Source organism: Pan paniscus, chromosome 7 (assembly GCF_029289425.2).
Source record: "Pan paniscus chromosome 7, NHGRI_mPanPan1-v2.0_pri, whole genome shotgun sequence".
Lineage (NCBI taxonomy): Eukaryota > Metazoa > Chordata > Mammalia > Primates > Hominidae > Pan > Pan paniscus.
Window position 1 is genome coordinate 105,446,466 of NC_073256.2, and position 20,621 is coordinate 105,467,086.

The 20,621-nt window shown below is 35.3% G+C and overlaps 1 protein-coding gene across 1 annotated transcript in view; it reads right to left on the reverse strand.

The window, feature by feature from the left end:
* Positions 1-2,165: 2,165 nt before the first annotated feature.
* Positions 2,166-20,621, reverse strand: part of MMP16 (matrix metallopeptidase 16) — a 290,162-nt gene continuing 271,706 nt past the window's right edge. The window contains exons 9-10 of the mRNA XM_003821149.7: positions 16,835-16,950; positions 2,166-11,966 (exon numbers count right to left, since the gene is read on the reverse strand). Coding sequence (XP_003821197.3) covers positions 11,632-11,966; positions 16,835-16,950 — 451 coding nt within the window. The 3' untranslated portion in view covers positions 2,166-11,631. The remainder of the gene's footprint in view (positions 11,967-16,834; positions 16,951-20,621) is intronic.

Genomic DNA, 20,621 nt, shown 5'->3' on the forward strand with positions numbered 1-20,621 from the left:
CCTAGAACAAATATTAATGGCAGAGTAATTATTAGTATTAAATACTATGAGGAAGTCCAGTAAGATAGGAAATAAAGACTCAATTTAGTGATGACTATATAATTTACCTTTCATGAAATAGGTCTAGTGAAGCGGTGAGGAGTGCAACAAAATTATAAAAAGGAAAGAATGAGGATGTGGAAAAGACAAAAGGATTGTAAATTTTTCTTTCAAGAAATAGTGCAATTGAGAAAGAGAGAAGGAAAGAAAAGAGGGGAAAAGAAGGGAAGAGAGGGAGGAGGGGAAGGAAGAGGAGCAGTAGGAGGGGAGAGCCAGTGGCACACTGGGGTAACTAATTTGAGAGGGTGGCTGAATGCATGAAATTGGGTTGAAGCTATGCCCATTCAAATACTTTAAAAAAAAAATTAAAATATGCAAACATTATAATCCATCTCAATAAGTAATACCTATTCCTATAGTGAACTAGGTGTATTACTAGATTATCTATACCCTTATTTGTATTCTTCTTTTTCTCTACAAGTTGTTATTCTAATTTAGTCCTTGATAGTGGCAAAATCATGTAATATATTGCATATAACATTGTATTTTAATATTAAATAAATCCATATACAAAAGAAAAATAAATTATCTACTGAGTCAATTGGATGTTTCCAGCTTCTCTCTGACAATAAAAACAAAGGAGATTGATTCTTGGATTCAGATATTTATGGTTTAATATTCTCAATAGTTTTATGAAAATCAAGTTTTTTTTTTAAAGCCTTCTACAAATAAAAGTAAACTATATTGTTGGTTGGCTCACCCTTGTAGGTTCTTTGACATGTTCTAAAAGCCAACAATTCTTATCTGCAGTCTTCCTTTAAACTCCTGATAGATCTCCAAATTCCCCAGGATTCATTCTAGATTCAGAGCTCAACTTAACACAAAGGTTCTCTATCCCTCTAGTCTACTTTTTATAACTTCAGGCAAATAAATCTCTGTAATCCTCTTAGTTGCTCTGCTTCACAGCTCCCCTTTCATGTGTGGACTAAAATTTGTAAGATTAATTCCTTGGTGGACAGGTGTACCTTGATTTTTGCATAAGAGAACAACCCATTTGCTTTATTCCCAATATGACTTCCTAAAATTCAGATGACCTTTGATACACGTTAGATCTGATCTTCAGAAAGTTCTTGGTTTAGCACTCGATTACATGCAACTATTTGATATTCTCAGAAAGTGGTTTCACAGTTTATCCTATGTACAAGGTAATTTATTTATATGTTAGTTATGAAAATATTAGGCCTTCCTCTTTCTTTCTGTGAGTGGGTTCTTCAGTTCATGGCCATCCTTTACTATAATCCTATTTTTTTATTTTTCATTTTTTTTTAAATTTTTAAAATGGAGATTGAGTCTTGCTCTGTTGCCCAGGCTGTAGTGCAATGGCATGATCTCAGCTCACTGCAACCTCCACCTCCTGGTTCAAGTGATTCTCCCACCTCAGCCTACTGAGTAGCTGAGATTACAGGCACCTGCCATCATGCCCGGCTAATTTTTGTATTTTTTTGTAGAGTTGGGGTTTCACCATGTTGGCCAGGCTGGTCTTGAACTCATGACCTCAGGTGATCCGCCCACCTTGGATTCCCACAGTGCTGATATTACAGGCATGAGCCACCATGCTCAGCCAATCCTATTATTAAAAAAGAGAAAAAAGGGGGGGGGGATTTCTTATATGGGATTTTGCCAAAGACTTAATATAAAAATTAATTCCTGTGATTAAATTTGCCTAGATAACTATGATGTGTAACTTTAAAAATAAATTATATTCATCTCTTCAAAATGTCGTCTTTTATTTTTGTCAAGTCTTTGTAGAAACCTTAAATATCCTATGTTCACAGGCATTTGCCTGAAATATATTTGATGCAATGAAGTTTTCTTCTCCATTATTTGATCACAGTTATAAGCATATAGTAACTAAACAGTTTCTCCAGTTGATGTGGCCAGTTTAATATACTTGCTAGTTCAGGTAAATGCACTGAGGATTTTTCCCTAAATTAGTTTTCATTTTCTGTTTCATATGGATTAGAAAGACACAGATAGTAAAGGCTACTGCTTATAAATCATATCTTACATATTGGTCATAAATGTGTGTAAATCATTCATTGAGTAAAACCACAATGTCTATGAACCATTTTTCTGTTCTCTTATTTATTGACAGTTTCTTTTAATTACAACACAATGAATTGATGGTAAATACAGAAGATGCAATAGTATAAAAAGCCATTTAACCCTTCCCTAGGTTAAGACACTTACAGCAGACAAAAACTGCCCCACCCCTAATCCCCTCCTTGAATGGAAACAAAATAAATATAAATTAATAAATACAAAACAAATCACTGCACAGCCCTTAACTCTTTGATTGCCATGGCAAGAACCATGCTGATGATTCTAGCTTGTGACATTTGTGTGGTTAAAGGTTGCCGCAGCAGTCAAAGGGTTATAGCATTGTAAACATAAGTACTTTGTGGAAAAGTTCAGTCATGTTAATGGTCTATAGCAATGAGATTAATAGCATGACCCCTTGACCTTTAATGACGCAACATTATAAGGAGTTAAAAGAGATAGTAGCTTGGTGAGCTGTTACATAGACTAGTCAACCACTTTATTTAACAATGTGCTATGAGGCCTTGATTTACTAATAAAAGACAACTCGTGAATAATAAACACTGTTTAATGCACTGATCAATAAAATCAATGAAAAAATTAATTTAAGCACCACAAAATTTTGCCTGATTTTATCTGACAGTCATAATACACTTTAGCACCATTTATTTAGCCTTATATTTGCACACAAACAAGCTTTGTGTTTGTCAGTAGAAGCTATCTGAAAAAAAAATGCCAGATTTAAGATGGTATAAGTGTATAGAATCCTGTGTGGGAAAAACATCACTACAGCTTGCACACCTTAAAACTCATTCAGCAAATAAATGTGTTATTTATTTCTTTCCTTGCACACAGAAGACTACATATTATCAAGAACTTAATGAAATAGTGTTGAGTGTAATGAGAACAATGCAGAAACTTAAATCTAGATTTTAATACTCTCTCCATAATTGAAAACATCATGGGGAATTAAAAGAAAGGTGAAGTATTGTCAGACAACCACAAGATAATGGCCTAAATATTTAATTTCCTGGCGTTTCTCTCTGCTTCACAGTTTAATGTTATTTAAATAAAGTCTGCATTAATTTTAATTCTTTTACTTTCCCATAACCACAATATAGAAAGGAAAAAATTAGTTACACAAGAAGCTATAAAATGTGTATTGTTTACCCAAGAGACAACTTCCCTTTGCAATTACTTGAATCTCATTCTGATTCTGAATGATAAATGTCTGTGCATTTTTTAAATATATGGTATTTATTTGACAAACTAAGTTTATGGGAGCTTTTTCTCCTTAGTCTATCTAGTAAATATATATATATATATATATGTATCATATATACTATATATTCCTAAATCTATATTACCAGATAGCTTATACGGATGTCATAAATCTGCATTATCATACTGATCCGCCAGTGGAATCAAGATAATGTTAATATAGGTATACACGTTTTAAAATATCTTAAAGATAGGTTACTATACTGATGAAGCAGGCAAGTTTCTCAAGGTCAATAATTGATTCTTTTAAAAAAGCATCAACCAACTATGAACTAATTAGATTTTATGTTTTTTGTTTAAAAAGTTAAGTTTATTAAAAGTTATATTAGCGCAAAATTGAACTAGTAAACTCCATTTATTTCCCTCCTATAATATAAAAACAAGATCTATTTGTTTAAAATTAGATACCTAAAAAAATCTTTCAAAACTTTTAAGCCTGAAACAAATTTTTATGGTCGAGTCTCTAAAACCCCTGAAAATAGAGGTCTGCAATAGAAATGCTGATACAGTCAAAACCAAGGCAGCAAAAAGCTGCCTCTGTAACACCCCTAATTCTTTTATTCTATCTCTCTTTCTAATACATATGTAATTTACACATACAGAGAAATAGACCAAAGGATGAAGGTTTTAGGCATTTATGTACCCATGATGTACCTTAAACAGAACACTATACTGTGACTACTTTCCTGTATAATTATTTAAGATACATTCTCCAAAAGCAAATTTCCTTAGCTATCCTATCAACAGACAATACCCATCATACTCAGCATTTCACTTTTCTCAGGGGAATAGCTCTATAAAAAGTTAGAAAAGCCAATGAGAGAGGTTGGGATGTATGTCAACTTTGCTGGGACTGTCTTTGCATGGAAGTTTTGAAGAAAAATACTGAGGAACAAAGACATTTCCTGGGTACCATCTCTGATGTACAATGCTGCTCAATTCTGGTTTTCACAAAGGGAAGGGAAAACCAAATCTGTGTAAAAAAAAAAAAAAAAGGCAAGATAGGAATAGAAAGAAATGCAAATATAGACAGAGACTGCATAGGACAACTCAATAAGATGTATCTTTCCCAACCATCTGTATTTTTGGGTGAGAAACAGAAGGCAAACAAATAACGATCTTAGAATTGGAGGAGCAGAAAAACCAGGCACACATACCCTTGCTTGGAAATTGTTTGTTTGGAAGTAATTAAGATAGTGAAATTTTGTACTTAGGAACATATAAAGGAATAATTGATTCCACATCAGCTGTAAAAGAAGTAAATGCCAAAAAGACCTAAAAACCTAATTTTACTCAGGCAATGGTATAGACAGCCAATAATGTGGCCTCTGTGACGGTATTTCAGTAATAGCAAAAATTGTAACATTGATTTAAGGATAACGCTCATATTACTACCAAAATCATTCATTCAAGCACAGTATATTTTATCTTAACAATTGGATTGTTAATATATAGAGGAAACAGGTTCAAATTGGCATTATGTAACGGCAAATGAAACATGCATCCTAGTGACTTTTCAAATAGACAGCTCACACCAGGCTTTATTCAACCATGTCTTGGCAAGACAGGCCATTGTAGCGACATACATTCATATAAAAGGTGGCAAGTACAAGCAGCACCATATCCTATCCTAGGAAAATGCATCCTACCATGCAGTCACATCTCACCAAAGCTTCATCATATATAAAGCACGTATAAAAAGGCCTGTGTCAAAAAGTATTCTGCCTGGGATCCAGTTTACCCACAGACCAAATACTACAGAAATGTCTGTATTGTGACTGATATTTTTTTCATGGATAAAAACAAGTGGAAAAAATTCCCAAGAAACATCTCTATAAGCCAAAAAGTTTATCATTTTATTCTTGTTCACCATTCTTTTCTTTCAGTTTTTCTCTGTGAAATAAAGGTTAATGACATCTTGCTCTGAAGCTAAGTGACCTAACATTAAGTATATTTCCGTATTTATATTTAATTGATTCTTATCCCTTTTTAAGGGCATATAAATTCAGCTCTACAGCAGAGCACATGGGAAAGTTATATGAATCTGTACAACATTCTAGTTTATGATGTATTTTCCTATACTGTTCAATGTGCCCTTTAATGTGAGGACACGCTGAGTGCACATTTGAATATCATCCCCAGTCCAATGATGCATAAAACAAATTCTAAGACACACTCATCTTTAAGTTGAAAAGGCATAGAATCCTCAGAAATCTCTATAGATAAATGTCTTTCATACATAACTTTTTATACTTACTCTGCACTGACCATGAGTTCTGGGTTATGCCCTTATTTTCCTTAGAAGACATTAGTTATGAATGTCTGTGAAGTCTCTGTTATAACACTAAGCTTCTGTGATCTTATATCCTTACTTAGTATAAATAAATAATATTGTTCTAATAAATGATGCATGTCACGTCCAGTTATAAGCCCATAATTGTGTTTAAAAATTGAAGACTGCTATGTACTTCTGTATTCTACTCAAACATTGACAGGAATTTTACAATATCATGTGTTTTTCCCTTAATTTCTGTGAGTATGTCCAATCAGTGTTCATTCTTAGGCTTTCTATACTATTGGTTTAACTTTCAAAGTAGACATACGTATAAAATATTGAAACATATATTTGTAATTGGATGTTATTAATCTTACCTGAAATATTTCAGAATTGTTTCAAAATCACACCAGTGGAAAATGATTTCAGAAGTACATGAAAGACAAAGGTCACAATTAGATGAGACTAGAACACTAAGGCAACTTCTTTGCTACTATGCCAAGTGTTTTAGATTACATGATTATTGAGGTAAATTTCTATTTCAGGGAAATGGCTTGTCTCAGGGGATTCTAACATTATATATCTTTCCAACTTGAGGTTACTGAACACCTACCTCTTACATTTTTAGCCTGTAAGGCAATGCATGAGTATCAGATGTGTTTAAGCACAGTAACATCTAATGACCACTGGCTAAATATTACATTGATATATCACATAATCATCACTAGTGCAAAGCGCTTGAAGTTGCATTTTTTTCCTCCACTATTTTATGCTTGCTAAAGTAAAATTTCCAGTTGTATTATCAAGGAGTGTTATAGTTTGTCTTTATATTTAACAAAAGACTCATTTTTCCTCCTTCTCCATTTCCATCATATTTATTATATAAAATGAAAGCTAAATATAATAATTAGCTTTCATATTTGTTGTGTTGCTATTCCTGGTTGACGCTTTATTTATTACATAAAATTCTAATTTTTAAGATATAACTGTTAAAAATTTTCTGATGTAGTTATGATTCCCTCCTAGGCAAAGTGGAGCCTGTAACTTAACTGCATATGCTCTGGCACCTATTTCCTGTGGTCACAATATATCAACAACATGAAGGTACATGAAATACAGCTGAATGATTAGATCCTCTTATATGATTGACTTGACACATTTTGTGATATTACATATTGGCTGAGATTGCTGTAATAGGTCATCTGAAATGCACATTTTTGGTTTATATAGCATATTCTATTTGACATCTGTGATACTTTGGAATATGCCCTTGAAAGCATCAGAAATGAAATAAGCTCTTTACTGTGTTTGCTAAAAAAGACCTTACCACCATCCAGAAGACTGTTTCAGTATATACTACAATCTCACAGACTCAATACTACCAGTAAATAATTCCCTTTATTCGTTTCTGGAAATGATTCCAAAAACTTTAAAATATATATTTTTTCATGACTCAGTTTAACTCAGTCTGTCTGTCTGCTTATAACATCCATTCCTCTTCAGATAGCACTTTGAGTTTAGTTAATATGGACACACTATTTATTCCACTGTAAGATCCACAAAGTGTGGGCGTGTATGTGTACCATACTAGATATATTAGCATAACATGTAGAACTTGCAAATATGACTACCCCTACAATCCAGTTTATACACCATCATCTATGTATTGGAACTAGCAGTGAAGTTTGGACAATGTTCTTATCCACCACATTGTGTTTTTTAATGACCCACAGAGAGGGAATGAAAATAGGTACACAGTATATGAAATGGCCAAATTATGTGTTAACAAAAAAAGATTATAGGTAATTATTAAAGGTAACACTTGCTTATGTGTTAACAAAATAAGATTATAGGTAATTATTAAATGTAACACTTGCTTATTTCAGTAAACCAGTCTGTATCCTTTATTACTTAGTAATTATTTTTGGTAATCATTACTTAGTAATTTATCACATCGATTCAGAAAAGCCTTGCCCTCTGATTTATAACAGAAGTTGTCTTTGCTAGTATCACATAATGCTGTCTAATTTAGCTCTATAACCTTTGCAATCAGAAAGAGCATCTGTATTCACCTGCTCTGACTGCCATGTCAACAGACACTGTTCTGAAATGAGTCAATAAATTCACAACCTTATCTACAATTCTGATGCGGAATTACTGCTTTACAGGAAATTCAAACTGATCAGCTATTTTAATACTTCATTGCATTTGTTTAATAATACACAGAACAACAATATTTTACTAAAATTCTTAACTATATGGTCATTTTACGTGAAGAACATTACCTTGTTTACATTTGTGTTTATATTAGATAAAGTAATGAGAAATGAAGCAGAAGGAGAATTATTTTTGCAGGCATGAATTTGTTTTCATTTCAATTTGGGAAATCCTATGTCTGAGCTTTTCATGTTATTAGTGATGGGGTGATGAAAATATTTTATGCCTTGCATATCTCTAGTAATACTGAACTGACACCTTATGTTATTGACCCATGGAAATTTATTCCGCATTGGTTTTGAATCACTATTCTTATGTGCTAGATGAATTACTTTCCCTTTCACTGTTCCATTTGGATTGAGACTTTTTTCCCAAACCTCAAGTAGAAGAGGAGTCAGGAACCATACCCACAAAGTAGCTGGTGTACAATAAACAAATGGAATCCCAGTGTTTGTGATTACATTGCCCTTATTGTCTTCTTATCTCTTGTAATAGTACAGCCTGATAACTGAAATGTTCTGTTCAAAAGAGCAGCCTTATGTGCCTTTGCTTATCACATAAATCTTGTCTCATATTAAAGTAAATATGACCCAACCCTTATTCATGACATTTGCCAGAATTCAAGCATAATGATAGACTCCTTCCTTCTTAATGCTATGATTATTTTCTAGCCCTTATATACTGATAGTCTTATGACGAATCAGGATATTGTGATGAATGAGTAAAGAGGCAACAGATTGCTTATTCAGTTTCTTTCTCATTTTAGAGGAAAAAAAAATCAATTTTCAATGCAGGGTGATGGAGTTCCTCAATGATTTGCACATGTCCCAAAATGACACAGTTCCTCATTTCTATCTTTAGCAAAATATAGTTTCCAGTTATTTTTTTCTTGACATCAAGGCCCTAAAAGGATTAAACCCTCCCACAAGCAAACACTGTATAAACGAGCTTATGTATATAGTCCTCCATGCTTAGCAGCAGTGACTAACTCTTTATAATATCAGCATCATCTAGAATGGAAGCACTGAAGTAAAGCTACAGGGCTGACTCTGGTTCTCATTTCTTGCTTTCTTGGCCCTTGCGTACATAATCTCCAATATCCTCTTAAAATATTGTCTGCATTGTATGATATTTTACTGTAAAGCCATTCTTCTTTTCTTACTGTTCTTTTTTCTTAGGCTCATACTATATACGCTCAGGTTGTAAGAAATAACAATCTGCAAGGCTTTGCAGCATGCCACCCACAATTATAAAATATTTTCCCCAACCAAATCATAAACATGTAGTTTAACCAAAAGGCATTCTAATTTTCATGCTATGTTGAGTATAAATATAAATTCAAGGCAGCCAAACTATCCATTTCCAAATAAGAATGTATACCTACACTCATTAAAAATCATCTGGAAATGTGTATTAGCAAATGAGTAAGAAATTTTTACTAGTATAAAATTCCTGCTTTATATAAAAGCCACACTGGCCATTCAAGTATTTGAGGTTTTTTTTTCCCTATAGTTTTTGTAATTTGTACTAAAATGATGAATTTAGACTTGAAATTATATTAAAATGAAATTAAAATTCACTTCTACCTATAGGGCATTTTCAGAGTGTGCATGTAAAGAGCAAAGTGTCCATCTGCAGATCTGCCATCACCACTCTCTCCACTCTAAGGAAACAGCTCATGCTTACTAGGTTTTAGAGAACAACTAATCCAATGGAGAAGCAACACCAGATTTCCTTCAGTTTGTGCCAGTTTGCAAGTTAAAGGTCAAAGGGCAAAGACATAGAACAGGACTCTTCAAGGAAAATTTTCACAGAAGACAATGTTTAAGTTGTTGTTAATGACAGTCAATAGATCAATAATCAAGTTCAAGGCAAGCTGTTCATTGTTTCAAAAGCTAATCCCCTCAAAGCTGGCTTTCACACAAAGCCAATGTCTGACTCATGGGGTGCATTCATTCTGACCATCTCTAATAAGTTCACAGCCCAGTGGCTGTAAAGCCTTTCACTGCAAGAAGCAGCTCCTAAAAATCAATAAAGAGGTCTGTCAGTTGCTGACTTTTCTCTAGGAAAAAAATATTGATACAAACCTGCTCTGCAGGTCACATGAAAATGACAATACTGCTGTTAGGACAAATTACACTCAACAATGAAATGCTTTGGTGGTCTCTTGGCTCTGTCAGTGATCAAATGGACGGCTAAATGCCAGAAGCCACACTAACCCTTTGAGAACTATGGTGGACATGCAATAGGTAATGCACTGGAGGATATTCATGCAACTTCAGAGTCACCGTTTTAATTCATTTTTAAAATGGCAATGCTAACTGCATATACCAAGGCAAACTGAATTTTCATGCAATGGATTTTAAAACAGAAATTCAGTATGCCTAAAAAAAAGAAAAGAAGACTTAGGCTATTATCAGTTTTTCAAATAAAATTTCAGACTTATGAGAATCTTAATAAAATACCTTTTTTATTTGCCAGAAAAATTTTGGCAAGTAACATCATTTCTGTTTGTTATAAACACATTTATGTAGTCTTGTAAATCATTTAAAAATTATATGACATTATAGGATATCTGTTTTAAAAACCTGAACTTCTTGAACTTGTGACTGTTTTTACCATTGCCCAGTTCTATAATTTATCAGATCGCAAGACCGACAATCCTAAGACTCTGAAAGCTGGTCTGATAGTTCTCAAAGGGTTACACGGGTATATTACTAGTGTCACAAATCCTTGTAAAATAACTGCCACTGTAATCCACTTCAGAGACATACTGCTTCTTGCTCTGCTTTGTAAGGAATATTCCTGACAGACCCATGGAAGGCCTGGGGCAATGGCCTAATACAACTTGGGAAGATTATCACAATGATGGAGGAGTAAGGTGGAAAGAAGGGGTTTAGAAATACTTCAAAAACAATTAAAAGGTCGTGTTTGAAAATAGCTATGAATATAAATGCGATGAAACATTGAGGACATAGCTGAGAACAGCTGTATAAAACGAAAAATGGATGTATTATTAAGGCTGTTACTATATTGCAGATATTTTGGCCCCTTGGTTGTTGGAAAATGGCTGTCCCAACAGTCTAACGTCCTGCATGTGTATTCCAAATCTCCCACCTGACAAAATGGTGCGTAGGAGACTATCCAAAGCAGTCAGAGAGCTATCTTCTTTGGAGACAAAGCTGTTTTGGGTCTTCACACTTTCCCGGAAGTTCAATTGTGGGTTTTTTGTTTAAACTCTTTTTTCCCTTTGTTTTAAAGCAAAAAAAAATAAAAAAAAGAAAAAAAGAAAAAAAGAAAAAGAAAAATCGTGGGTTTTCTGATTTGCTTTTTTTTTCTCCCCCTAGAAATGGGCTCAGACTTCAGAAGGAAAATAACATTAGAAACTTTTAAGAAGAATCTTTTCTTCTTTTTCTCCTCTTCTTTAGTTAATCCTGAAATTTTACTGGGCATTGAGCGTGCAGAGGAAAGGCCTAGAACTGAATGACAAAGAAAGACAAAGGACTGAAGAACAGCAGATACTGTGCATCATGGAAGCTTCCCCATGAGTGTATTTCCACTCATGTGCAGGACCAGCAACCCTCTGGGTTTGAAAGGTCAGCCCCGAATCAGGCTGCCACAAGCCTGCTCCTAGCTAGGAAACAGCATAACAGCTCTTGTCTTGAATCTCAAGTTACCACAAACTCCTGCAAAAGAAAGAAAGAAGAAAAAACCCTACATCACACCCACTCTTGCATAGAGCGTTTACAGTACAGTATGTGGCGGGGTGTTCCTTTCCTCTTGAACTGGAACACAGTGTAAACCAATACAAGGAGGCATAAGGCCAAGATGCAGGGAATGACAATAGCTATGGCTTTCACAGTGCTGGCTGTGTTGTCCAGTTTGATGACAATGTCTACATCATCTGGTGGGCTGTGTCCTTCTTTAACTCTGTCTGTTGGTCCATCACAGCCCATAAAATCCTTGAGGATGGATCTTGGATATCCAGGTTCTACCTTGAGTATCTGGTTGTTGAATTTCCAATACTCCTTTCCTTTGTAGAAATACGTAAAGCCTAGGGGGAAAAACATACACACACACAGGTACCACTTATTTGTGACAGTGTATATGTAGAGAAATGTTACTAAAATAGGCTATGTCTTAAGAGATGTATTTTAAGGCCCTTTAATTTTCATAGGAAGAAAACACTATTTTCAGCTCAGCTGTCTGTTAAGATCCTGTGGCTGCTGTGCTCCAGGAATGATGCCATCTAATGCCTATGGAAAGCTCAGTCCAGAGAGAGAAATATCATTTACAGAGGACTGTTCAAAGACCATGCTATGCAATCTACTCCTAGTCCAAGCTAGAAAAGAGAACCTTATCTTTTTGCTCGCTTACAGGATTGCTGTTACAAAATTACATACTAGTGTGATAGTATCAACCTATATTGAAAGATGCTGAAACAGCCTTATAAACTGAAACACTGTTTACCCTCAGGCTGTTACTGGGAACATTGCTCAATATATGATAAAGACGCTTCTCTATGAAACACCTCAAGGGAAATTTCTAATCATCTTAGTATCAGGAATCTGTGCTCCTTCTAAACAACAGGCTTCCTTTTGTAATTTGCATGAGAAATCATAATAAAATGAAATCATAAAACTGGAGGGGCTTTCATTTGCCTGCAAGGAATCTTAACAAGTAAAGACATATTCATAGTATTTGGTACTCTAACCTCATTTCTGGCTCTAGGTCATAGACATTTTGTTCCTTCTCCTTTTGTCCTCTTTATTTTACTTTATTAAAAATATGTTTAATTTGTGTCACCTAGCTATATTTTATAGAACTACTAAAGCCATTATTCATTATTTTAAGAATAAAATACAACATAAATCTACAATTCTATTTTTAATACTTCCTAGTACCTTATATTTCATGGGGAGGAGGTGGGATGTGGGAGGCTCAAGTAACTCAGCAATACATGCAATTTATTTTCTAAAACATTATGAATGCATACAATAGACTTTTAAGCTCCTGATGATTAAACTACAAATATGGACATTTTTCTTAGGTCTATTCTCCAAATTTTATGTTTTTGTTGGGCACATATCCAGTTTTTTATTTCTGTCCACAGCTCATTCATGTCAAGTTTCTGTGTGACTATAATACTTTGACTTAATTTGTCCTTTGAGATAAAATTCAAAAAATCAAGAAATGTTTTAATGCTATAATTACTTAAAACTGTATTTTGGGAGTTACCTATTTTTGATACAAGGCAAAATTCATAGTTTATAATCGTTAATGAAGGTAAGATTTTTTCCTGTTTTATTGAGGACTTATTATGAAAGAAGCATTGGGTTAAAGTTTAGTAGATGACCTGTCTTTAAATCCTCACAAATACTCTATCAGGTAGAATTAATTATCCTTTCTTTTAAGCCCATGATATTGAGGATCAGAAACAAAATAACATGCTCATGTTCTGGTGAACACAAGATTTAAATCTTGATCTAGATCTAGAGACTGTACACTTAATAATTTTTTAAGACTGGGTCCTTTACACATCTCCTGTCTTTGTTTTTTAGATGGAGTTTCGCTCTTGCTGCCCAGGGTGGAGTGCAATGGCCCGATCTCGGCTCACAGCAACCTCCACCTCCTGGGTTCAAGCGATTCTCCTGCTTCAGCCTCCTGAGTAGCTGAGATTACAGGCATATGCCACCATGCCTAGCTAATTTTGTATTTTTAGTAGAGACAGGGTTTCTCCATGTTGGTCAGGCTAGTCTCAAACTCCCGACCTCGGAGATCGCCTATCTTTTATCAAATACTCCTAGGTTAAACGTCCAAGGGTGTGATAGATAGGTATCATTTTTGAATGAAGAACTCTGACATCTCTCAAGAAATTTCAGATAGGGCAGATGATCACTTCAGGTCACTTCATTCTGGAAATCGTTCTGTTCAATGCCATAAACACCTACTGCTGCTTTTAGTTTTGAAGGACAGTTTTGCAATGAGAGCAACTTGCCAAGTGAAAACAGGTGCATGTAGATACAAGTTTTTCAGCCGAGAGTTGGTATTTGATCACGTTAATGAAATTCAATATAATTACTCAACAAGCTTGGATGAAGAAATGTTGAGGGCCTGCCAAATAACAGTACATTAGACGATCATAGATGAATAATGGCATTGATCTAGAATTAAACAGACCTTCAAAATAGGTGAATGTACTTCTTATATCTATAAACCGGAAACCAACAGTTGGAAGTGTCCTCATCTTTAATTTTTAGCTAAAGCTCATTACTATAGAGCTACTAAGCATTACACAAAAGTTAAGAAGTTTCTATTTACATACGACACAGTTCTGTAGGCCACATTTTATAGTAACACACTCCACATATAGGAGTAGAATTGCAGTTACTGAATACACTTGTTACAAATAAGAAGTCTAGGCTTGTTGTGGAGGCTCATGCCTGTAATCCCAGCACTTTGGGAGGCCGAGGCAAGAGGATTGCTTGAGCCCAGGAGTTCAACACCAGGCTGGGCATCATACAGGAGTTATAGACCAGCCTGGGCACCATAGTGAGATGAGACCCTGTCTCAGAAAACAAATGTCTAGTTACTAGGAGATAGACAGTGTAAGCATTTGAAAGGAAGTAGCCTAAAACAGAAGTAATACTTGGTAATGGAAGTATGTCAAACCTTGATCCTGCAAAATTCATCTTGCTCAACAATCTAGGTTTTTTCATTTATGAAAGGTCAGTTGGTTGAATAAATATTTAGGTATTTGTATTTTTTTCCTTTTAAAAGCAGCTTTGACATGTATTTTTGTATACATGCTTATGAAGAATAACTTCTGGTGAATTCTTAACTAAATTTTCATTGTTTTGAGAAATTCTAGAAAATAAATTAATGAGGCTGTGTTTTGATGATCCTTTTATGTTTGACTGAACATCACTGGACTTGTCTATTGTTTCATCCTAAAAGTGTAATGAGACATAATTTTCCACAGCTGGTACTATTATATAGCTTAGTAAATGTTCCCTGAGAGCAGTGCCTCTGTGTTCTATTTTTTACTCTTACACGTTTATTAGTAAGAAGTTGCTATTTAACACATGTGGATAAATAAACTGATGTGATCATCTTTCACATTTTTTCATTTCTTTGTCCCTCTTAGCTGTATAGCTTCTTAAGTTTTGAGGCACATTATTAATCTGATTTTACTGCCTCCAATGTGACTTTATCATGACTTCCTTTACTCTCTTATTCCTTTCCCTTTTATCTCAGAGAGTTATGTTTTAATCTTAGTCTCACTGTCCTATGGATTTCTGCTTCTATCACATACAAGTAATATCTTAACTTGGTCTTTTAATTTTCTGAGCCAATTGAATACACAAAAATTATTTTTCTCAGCAAGTACTATGATCAGGACTTCAAGGTTCTTTTTGACTTTGCCTCTGCCTACAGTGTTCCACTTGTGGGACACTATCACACAGAATGTAGTAGCATATCATTATACATATAGCAATGCTCAAAAAACAGTACAGGTACTTTGATTTTTCTGATTGGTATTAATTTATCCTGGTTCTAAGTTCCTTCAAGTTTATACTAGTATAGAGTTTTCTTTTTCTTTCTTTCTTTTTCTTATCTTTGTTTGTTTGTTTGTTTGTTTTTTAGACAGAGACTGGCTCTGTCACCCAGCCTGGAGTGCAGGGGCATGATCTCAGCTCACTGCAACCTCCTTCTTCTGGGTTCAAGCAATCCTCCTGCCTCAGGCTCCTGAATAGCTGGGACTACAGGTACATGCCACCACGCCTTGCTTATTTTTATATTTTTAGTAGAGATGGGGGTGTCATCATTGTGGCCAGGCTGGTCCCAAACTCAGGTAATCTACCCATCTCAGCCTCCCAGGTGTGAGCCCCCACGCCCTGCCAGTGTAGAGTTTTCTTAATCTTGCAATACGCTTAAGGTCAATCACAGTTTTCAGTGGTAGTATGATTTTTCATTTTCCCCTGACTCTTTCATTAACCTTGCTTTCTCTTCCCTGCCCCTAGATGCACTTGTTTGTCTTGCAAGAGATGCCTATTTTTGCTTATGTTGAGCATATGTCACAGACTTTTCATGTTATTGAGGACTACATAATATACTATTTTCTTATGCTTCCTATTGAAAATAATTTGATGAGGTAAATATTTTTCTCTGTATTTCAGAATGTCATTTTCTTTTCCTTTGTTCTGAAATATTGCATATAAATTCAATTTCAAATTATTATTATGATTTATTCCTATTTACTAATCCCTGGATGGGAAGAGATATGTTTATATTTCATATATGCCAACAGATAGGGGAGTATGGATTATCCACGGCTTGGCTAATTTTCCACTCAGGATCTAGCTGAATGTGAAATCCTGGGATAGCAAGTAAAGAGGACAGCTCTTGGATTTTTTTCCTGTTATTATACCATCATACATCCACTCTATTCTCACCATATTGAGCTGGAATCTTCCTTGCTTGCTGGACTCTTCCTCTAAGCTAAAGAATAGATACAAAATTATAATTCTCAACACGCATTATTACCAGATATAATACCTCGAGTGGCACCTCTATCTTCCTTGTGACCGGTTCTGTCCCATGTATTTTTGTTATTATTATCTTTACAGGAATTTTAATAGAAATATAGGTAAAATTACCTCAAAGGTATACACAACTTCCATATTAAACTATTACTTGTCTTTTTTCTAATGACTTTTTTATAAACTAAGTTGAGGTTAAAAAATGTCTACAGCATAATATGATATGTAAATCTAGGAAAAAAAGTTCATATAAATAGAAATACAGTATTACATAGCTCTAGTATAGCACTTTCCAATGGCTTAATTTAGCAGAGTGAAAAAGCCTAATGTGTTACTAAGATAGCAAACTTATGAAATGTAGAAAGCACATGTTGCATACCATTTTCTTTGTGTACAAATGCTCCCTGAGGAGATTCAGGGATCCCTTTCCAGACTGTGATTGGCTTGGGATAGCCAGGGTCCATTGTTTTCATTTCTTCACTATATCTCCAATATCTACAAAGGATAAAAACAACAACAACAAACACAATAACACACATATAGGGAAAGATTATGCATACAAACAATAATAGCTGACATTTATTAGACCTTTGCTGTGTGCTTGACTTTGTTACCTGTGCACCTGTTAATGATTTACAGAATTCCAACTGGCAAGCTCTGATTTAAATAACTGAAAATACAATGGGCATAAGGCATTTATTCTGTTTCTTCTCCTGCATATATTAAAAATGGGCATCTTATTGTCCATATCCTGCCTGTGTTAAAAATAAGTTCTTATTCAGTATGCTAAAGTGAATAAAAAGTGCTAGCTAAGTATATTTATAGTTCATAAGGACATCACCAACCTGCATATATATATCAGAAGTTTTCATGAGTTTTAAAAAAATCTTTCTTAGGAAGCAGAACATTTTTTTGAAATAATCTTAAGCAGAATCTTGATTTATTTATTCATTTGATACATATTTAGTGAATATATATTATGTTCCCAGCGTTATTGTAGGGCTAGAGATACAACGTTGGACAACACAGATATGCTGTGGCTCTCATTGATCTCACATTATAGGATATGTGAGGATGGGCAATAAACCAATTTATCAATAAATACATACTATGATAGGAGGTGATAACAACTATGAAAAAAGCAAAGCAGATAAGAGTTATCTAGGAGTATCTGAAGTCATGTTAAATTGGTGGACTGAGAGGTCCTGTCTGATAAGTTGACATCTGAGCAGAGAAAAGTGAGGAGCAATACATGCAGTCTTTGGGAGAAGAACATTCCAGGCAGAGAAACTAGGAATTGAAAATTCCTGTGGCAGGCACATGCTGGAGTACCTGTGTCTACAAGGAGGCTGGGGTGACTGGAATTGAGTTAGTAATGTGGAGACATGGTGAGAGTAAGAACCAGAACCTAAGATTAGACAAGCATTTACACTACAGTGAGCCTTTGGCTTTACTCTAAGAGAGATGGGAAGCCATATATATTTTGAACAGAGAAGCTTAAACTTATGGCTAAGTGTTGAAAAGAATACACTGGCTGGTATGAGTAAAAGAGTTTGAAGGAGATAAGGCAGAAGTAGGAATGCCAGTCGGGATGTCACTGCAATAATCCTTGGACTAGGGAGTCAATAGCTATAGGACTGATGATAAATCAAGGCACTTGGGATATATTTTAAAGGAAGAGCCAAAGGACTTATTCATGGATTAGATGTGGGATGTGAAAGAGAAGGAAGCTGAGCATGACTCAAGAATTTTAAGCCCGATTATCTGGAAGAAGAATGTTGTCATTCAGTAAGGTAAGGAAGTAAGGGAAGGTAAGCTGAGAAGGATTGAGGAACCATGACTTTGGTGTTAACTACTTTAAATTCAGACTTCAAAGTGGACCTGTTGATGAGGAAACTGGGAATGTGAGTATAGACATTAGGGCTGGTCTTGATTGGAGTACTCAGTGTATAGACATTAATACAAGTAAAAGCAAAGCTCACCAAGAGTTAGAACTCTCAGACTCTCATCCCTTCACAGGCTAGTCCGTGGGCCACTTGCACAGAACCCCTAGACTTCCAAGGAACAAATTGTGAACATCCCTACTTTGGATCACTCATTATTGTCCATGTATTTTAGGAGTAAAATAAGTTTATATTTTGAGTGGTCACAAAGATTGACAAAATAGGGTAAAATCACTGGGAGTTCACAGTCATATCACCTATTTCGGGCAGCCCTATTGCTCTATGCATTATTTTATTTAATCACAACAAACCTATGAGATAGTCATCACTGTCCCCATTTGAGAGAGGAGAATTCTTGGAGGACAATGAATGATAGGTAGAAATATAACCATGTTTGTCTGATTTCAAAAGTGTCTGCTATTTCACCATAAAGGCAGTTTCCAAGTTTATTTTGATGCCACCAAATACGTTTCCCAATTTTATTTGACAATGCTTTTCCCCCCACTAAACATCTATGGTGATCTACTAAAGCTAGTGTTTTGCCAACACATATTTGGGAAATGATACATTTAAAAAAATTATCTTTGACTTAGCCATTTTATCTGAAATTAGAAAAAAATAAGTATTTTCTAGTTTGGATATGCCTCTGCCAGGCCTATGGAGGATTCTTTACCTAACAGAGCTCTGGGGTCCTGTGCAAAAGGCTTTCCTATAAATTTCTAGAAACCTCACTTGAGTAACATCTGGAATTCCTCCATCTTCCTCCATCTTCAATGTGCACATAGAAATGGGAAAAAGATTGTTTCAGGAAGTGTACTAAGAAGTAATGCCCAAAGAAGAGTTTACACCAAAAGGGAAACTGTCACAGGTATTTGTTGCAGGTTCTCATCACATCGAAGATGAGAACAGATCTGACGAACAGATCAGAAATAGCTTCATGGAGAAGCACGGAGCTGAAAGAATGGTGCCTGGACTGCATCTTTCTGAAGAGGACAATGAAGTGGAATCATTAGTGTATCATGCCACCAATTCTAAAATAAATTTTCTTTCACATTTTGTTCATGGAAACATTTACTTTTAAATTTAAATATTTAAATTAAACATCATTTCTGAATATTCTTGTCCCACAGAACATTCTGTGATGAATGGTTAATGCAGCTGAGATTTGCTCATAATCTAAAGATCTCTTCTCTCAGGTAAATATCTCAGTGGGGTTTACAATAGTTATTTAATATATATGTTAACTGCTTTCCACACTTGAGCAAACAAAGTGTCTTGCAGAGAAACAGTCAAATACCTATTTCATGGATCCTAAGAAACACTTTTTCACATTTTACATCTCTCAACATCAGAATGCCCTTACAATAGATGCAGCGTCAGTTTACTTGACAGGGTTTCCTCTCATAATAGAATAAATAATGACATATCTTAACAATACATGGCACTTTTAGATGACATAAACTATAACTTAAAGTGAGCTTTTAAATTCTAACTTAAAATTTGGACTAGGGCCAGGTGTGGTGACTCACACCTGTAATCCCAGCACTTTGGGAGGCCAAGATGGATAGATTGCTTGAGCCCACTAGTTTGAGAACAGCCTAGGCAACATGGTGAAACCCTGTCTTTACCAAAAACTCAAAAAACTAGCTGGGCATGGTGGTGCACACCTTTAGCTCCAGCTACTCAGGAGGCTGAGGTGGGAGGATCTGTTGAGCCCAGGAGGTTGAGGCTGCAGTGAGCTGTGATTGTGCCACTGCACTCCAGCAAGGGCAACAGAATGAGACCTTGTCACAAAATAATAATAATAGGCCAGGCATGGTGGCTCACACCTGTAATTCCACCACTTTGGGAGGCCGATGCGGGTGGATTACCTGAGGTGAGGAGTTCAAGACCAGCCTGGCCAACATGGCGAAACTCCGTCTCTACTAAAAAATACAAAAATTATCTGGTCGTGGTGGCAGTCGCCTGTAATCCCAGCTAGTCGGGAGGCTGAGGCAGGAGAATCGCTTGAACCCAGGAGGCAAAGGTTGCAGCGAGCCGAGATAGTGCCACTGCACTCCGGCTTGGGCAACAGAGAGAGACTTCATCTCAAATAATAATAATAAATAAAATTTGGAATAACTTAAAATCCTGAGGACAATGGGATCATATCCTGCATGTGATTTAAGTAACATTAATACATACCTAGCAACCAGATTAGTTTTCTGAGAAGTAGTTGCTTTT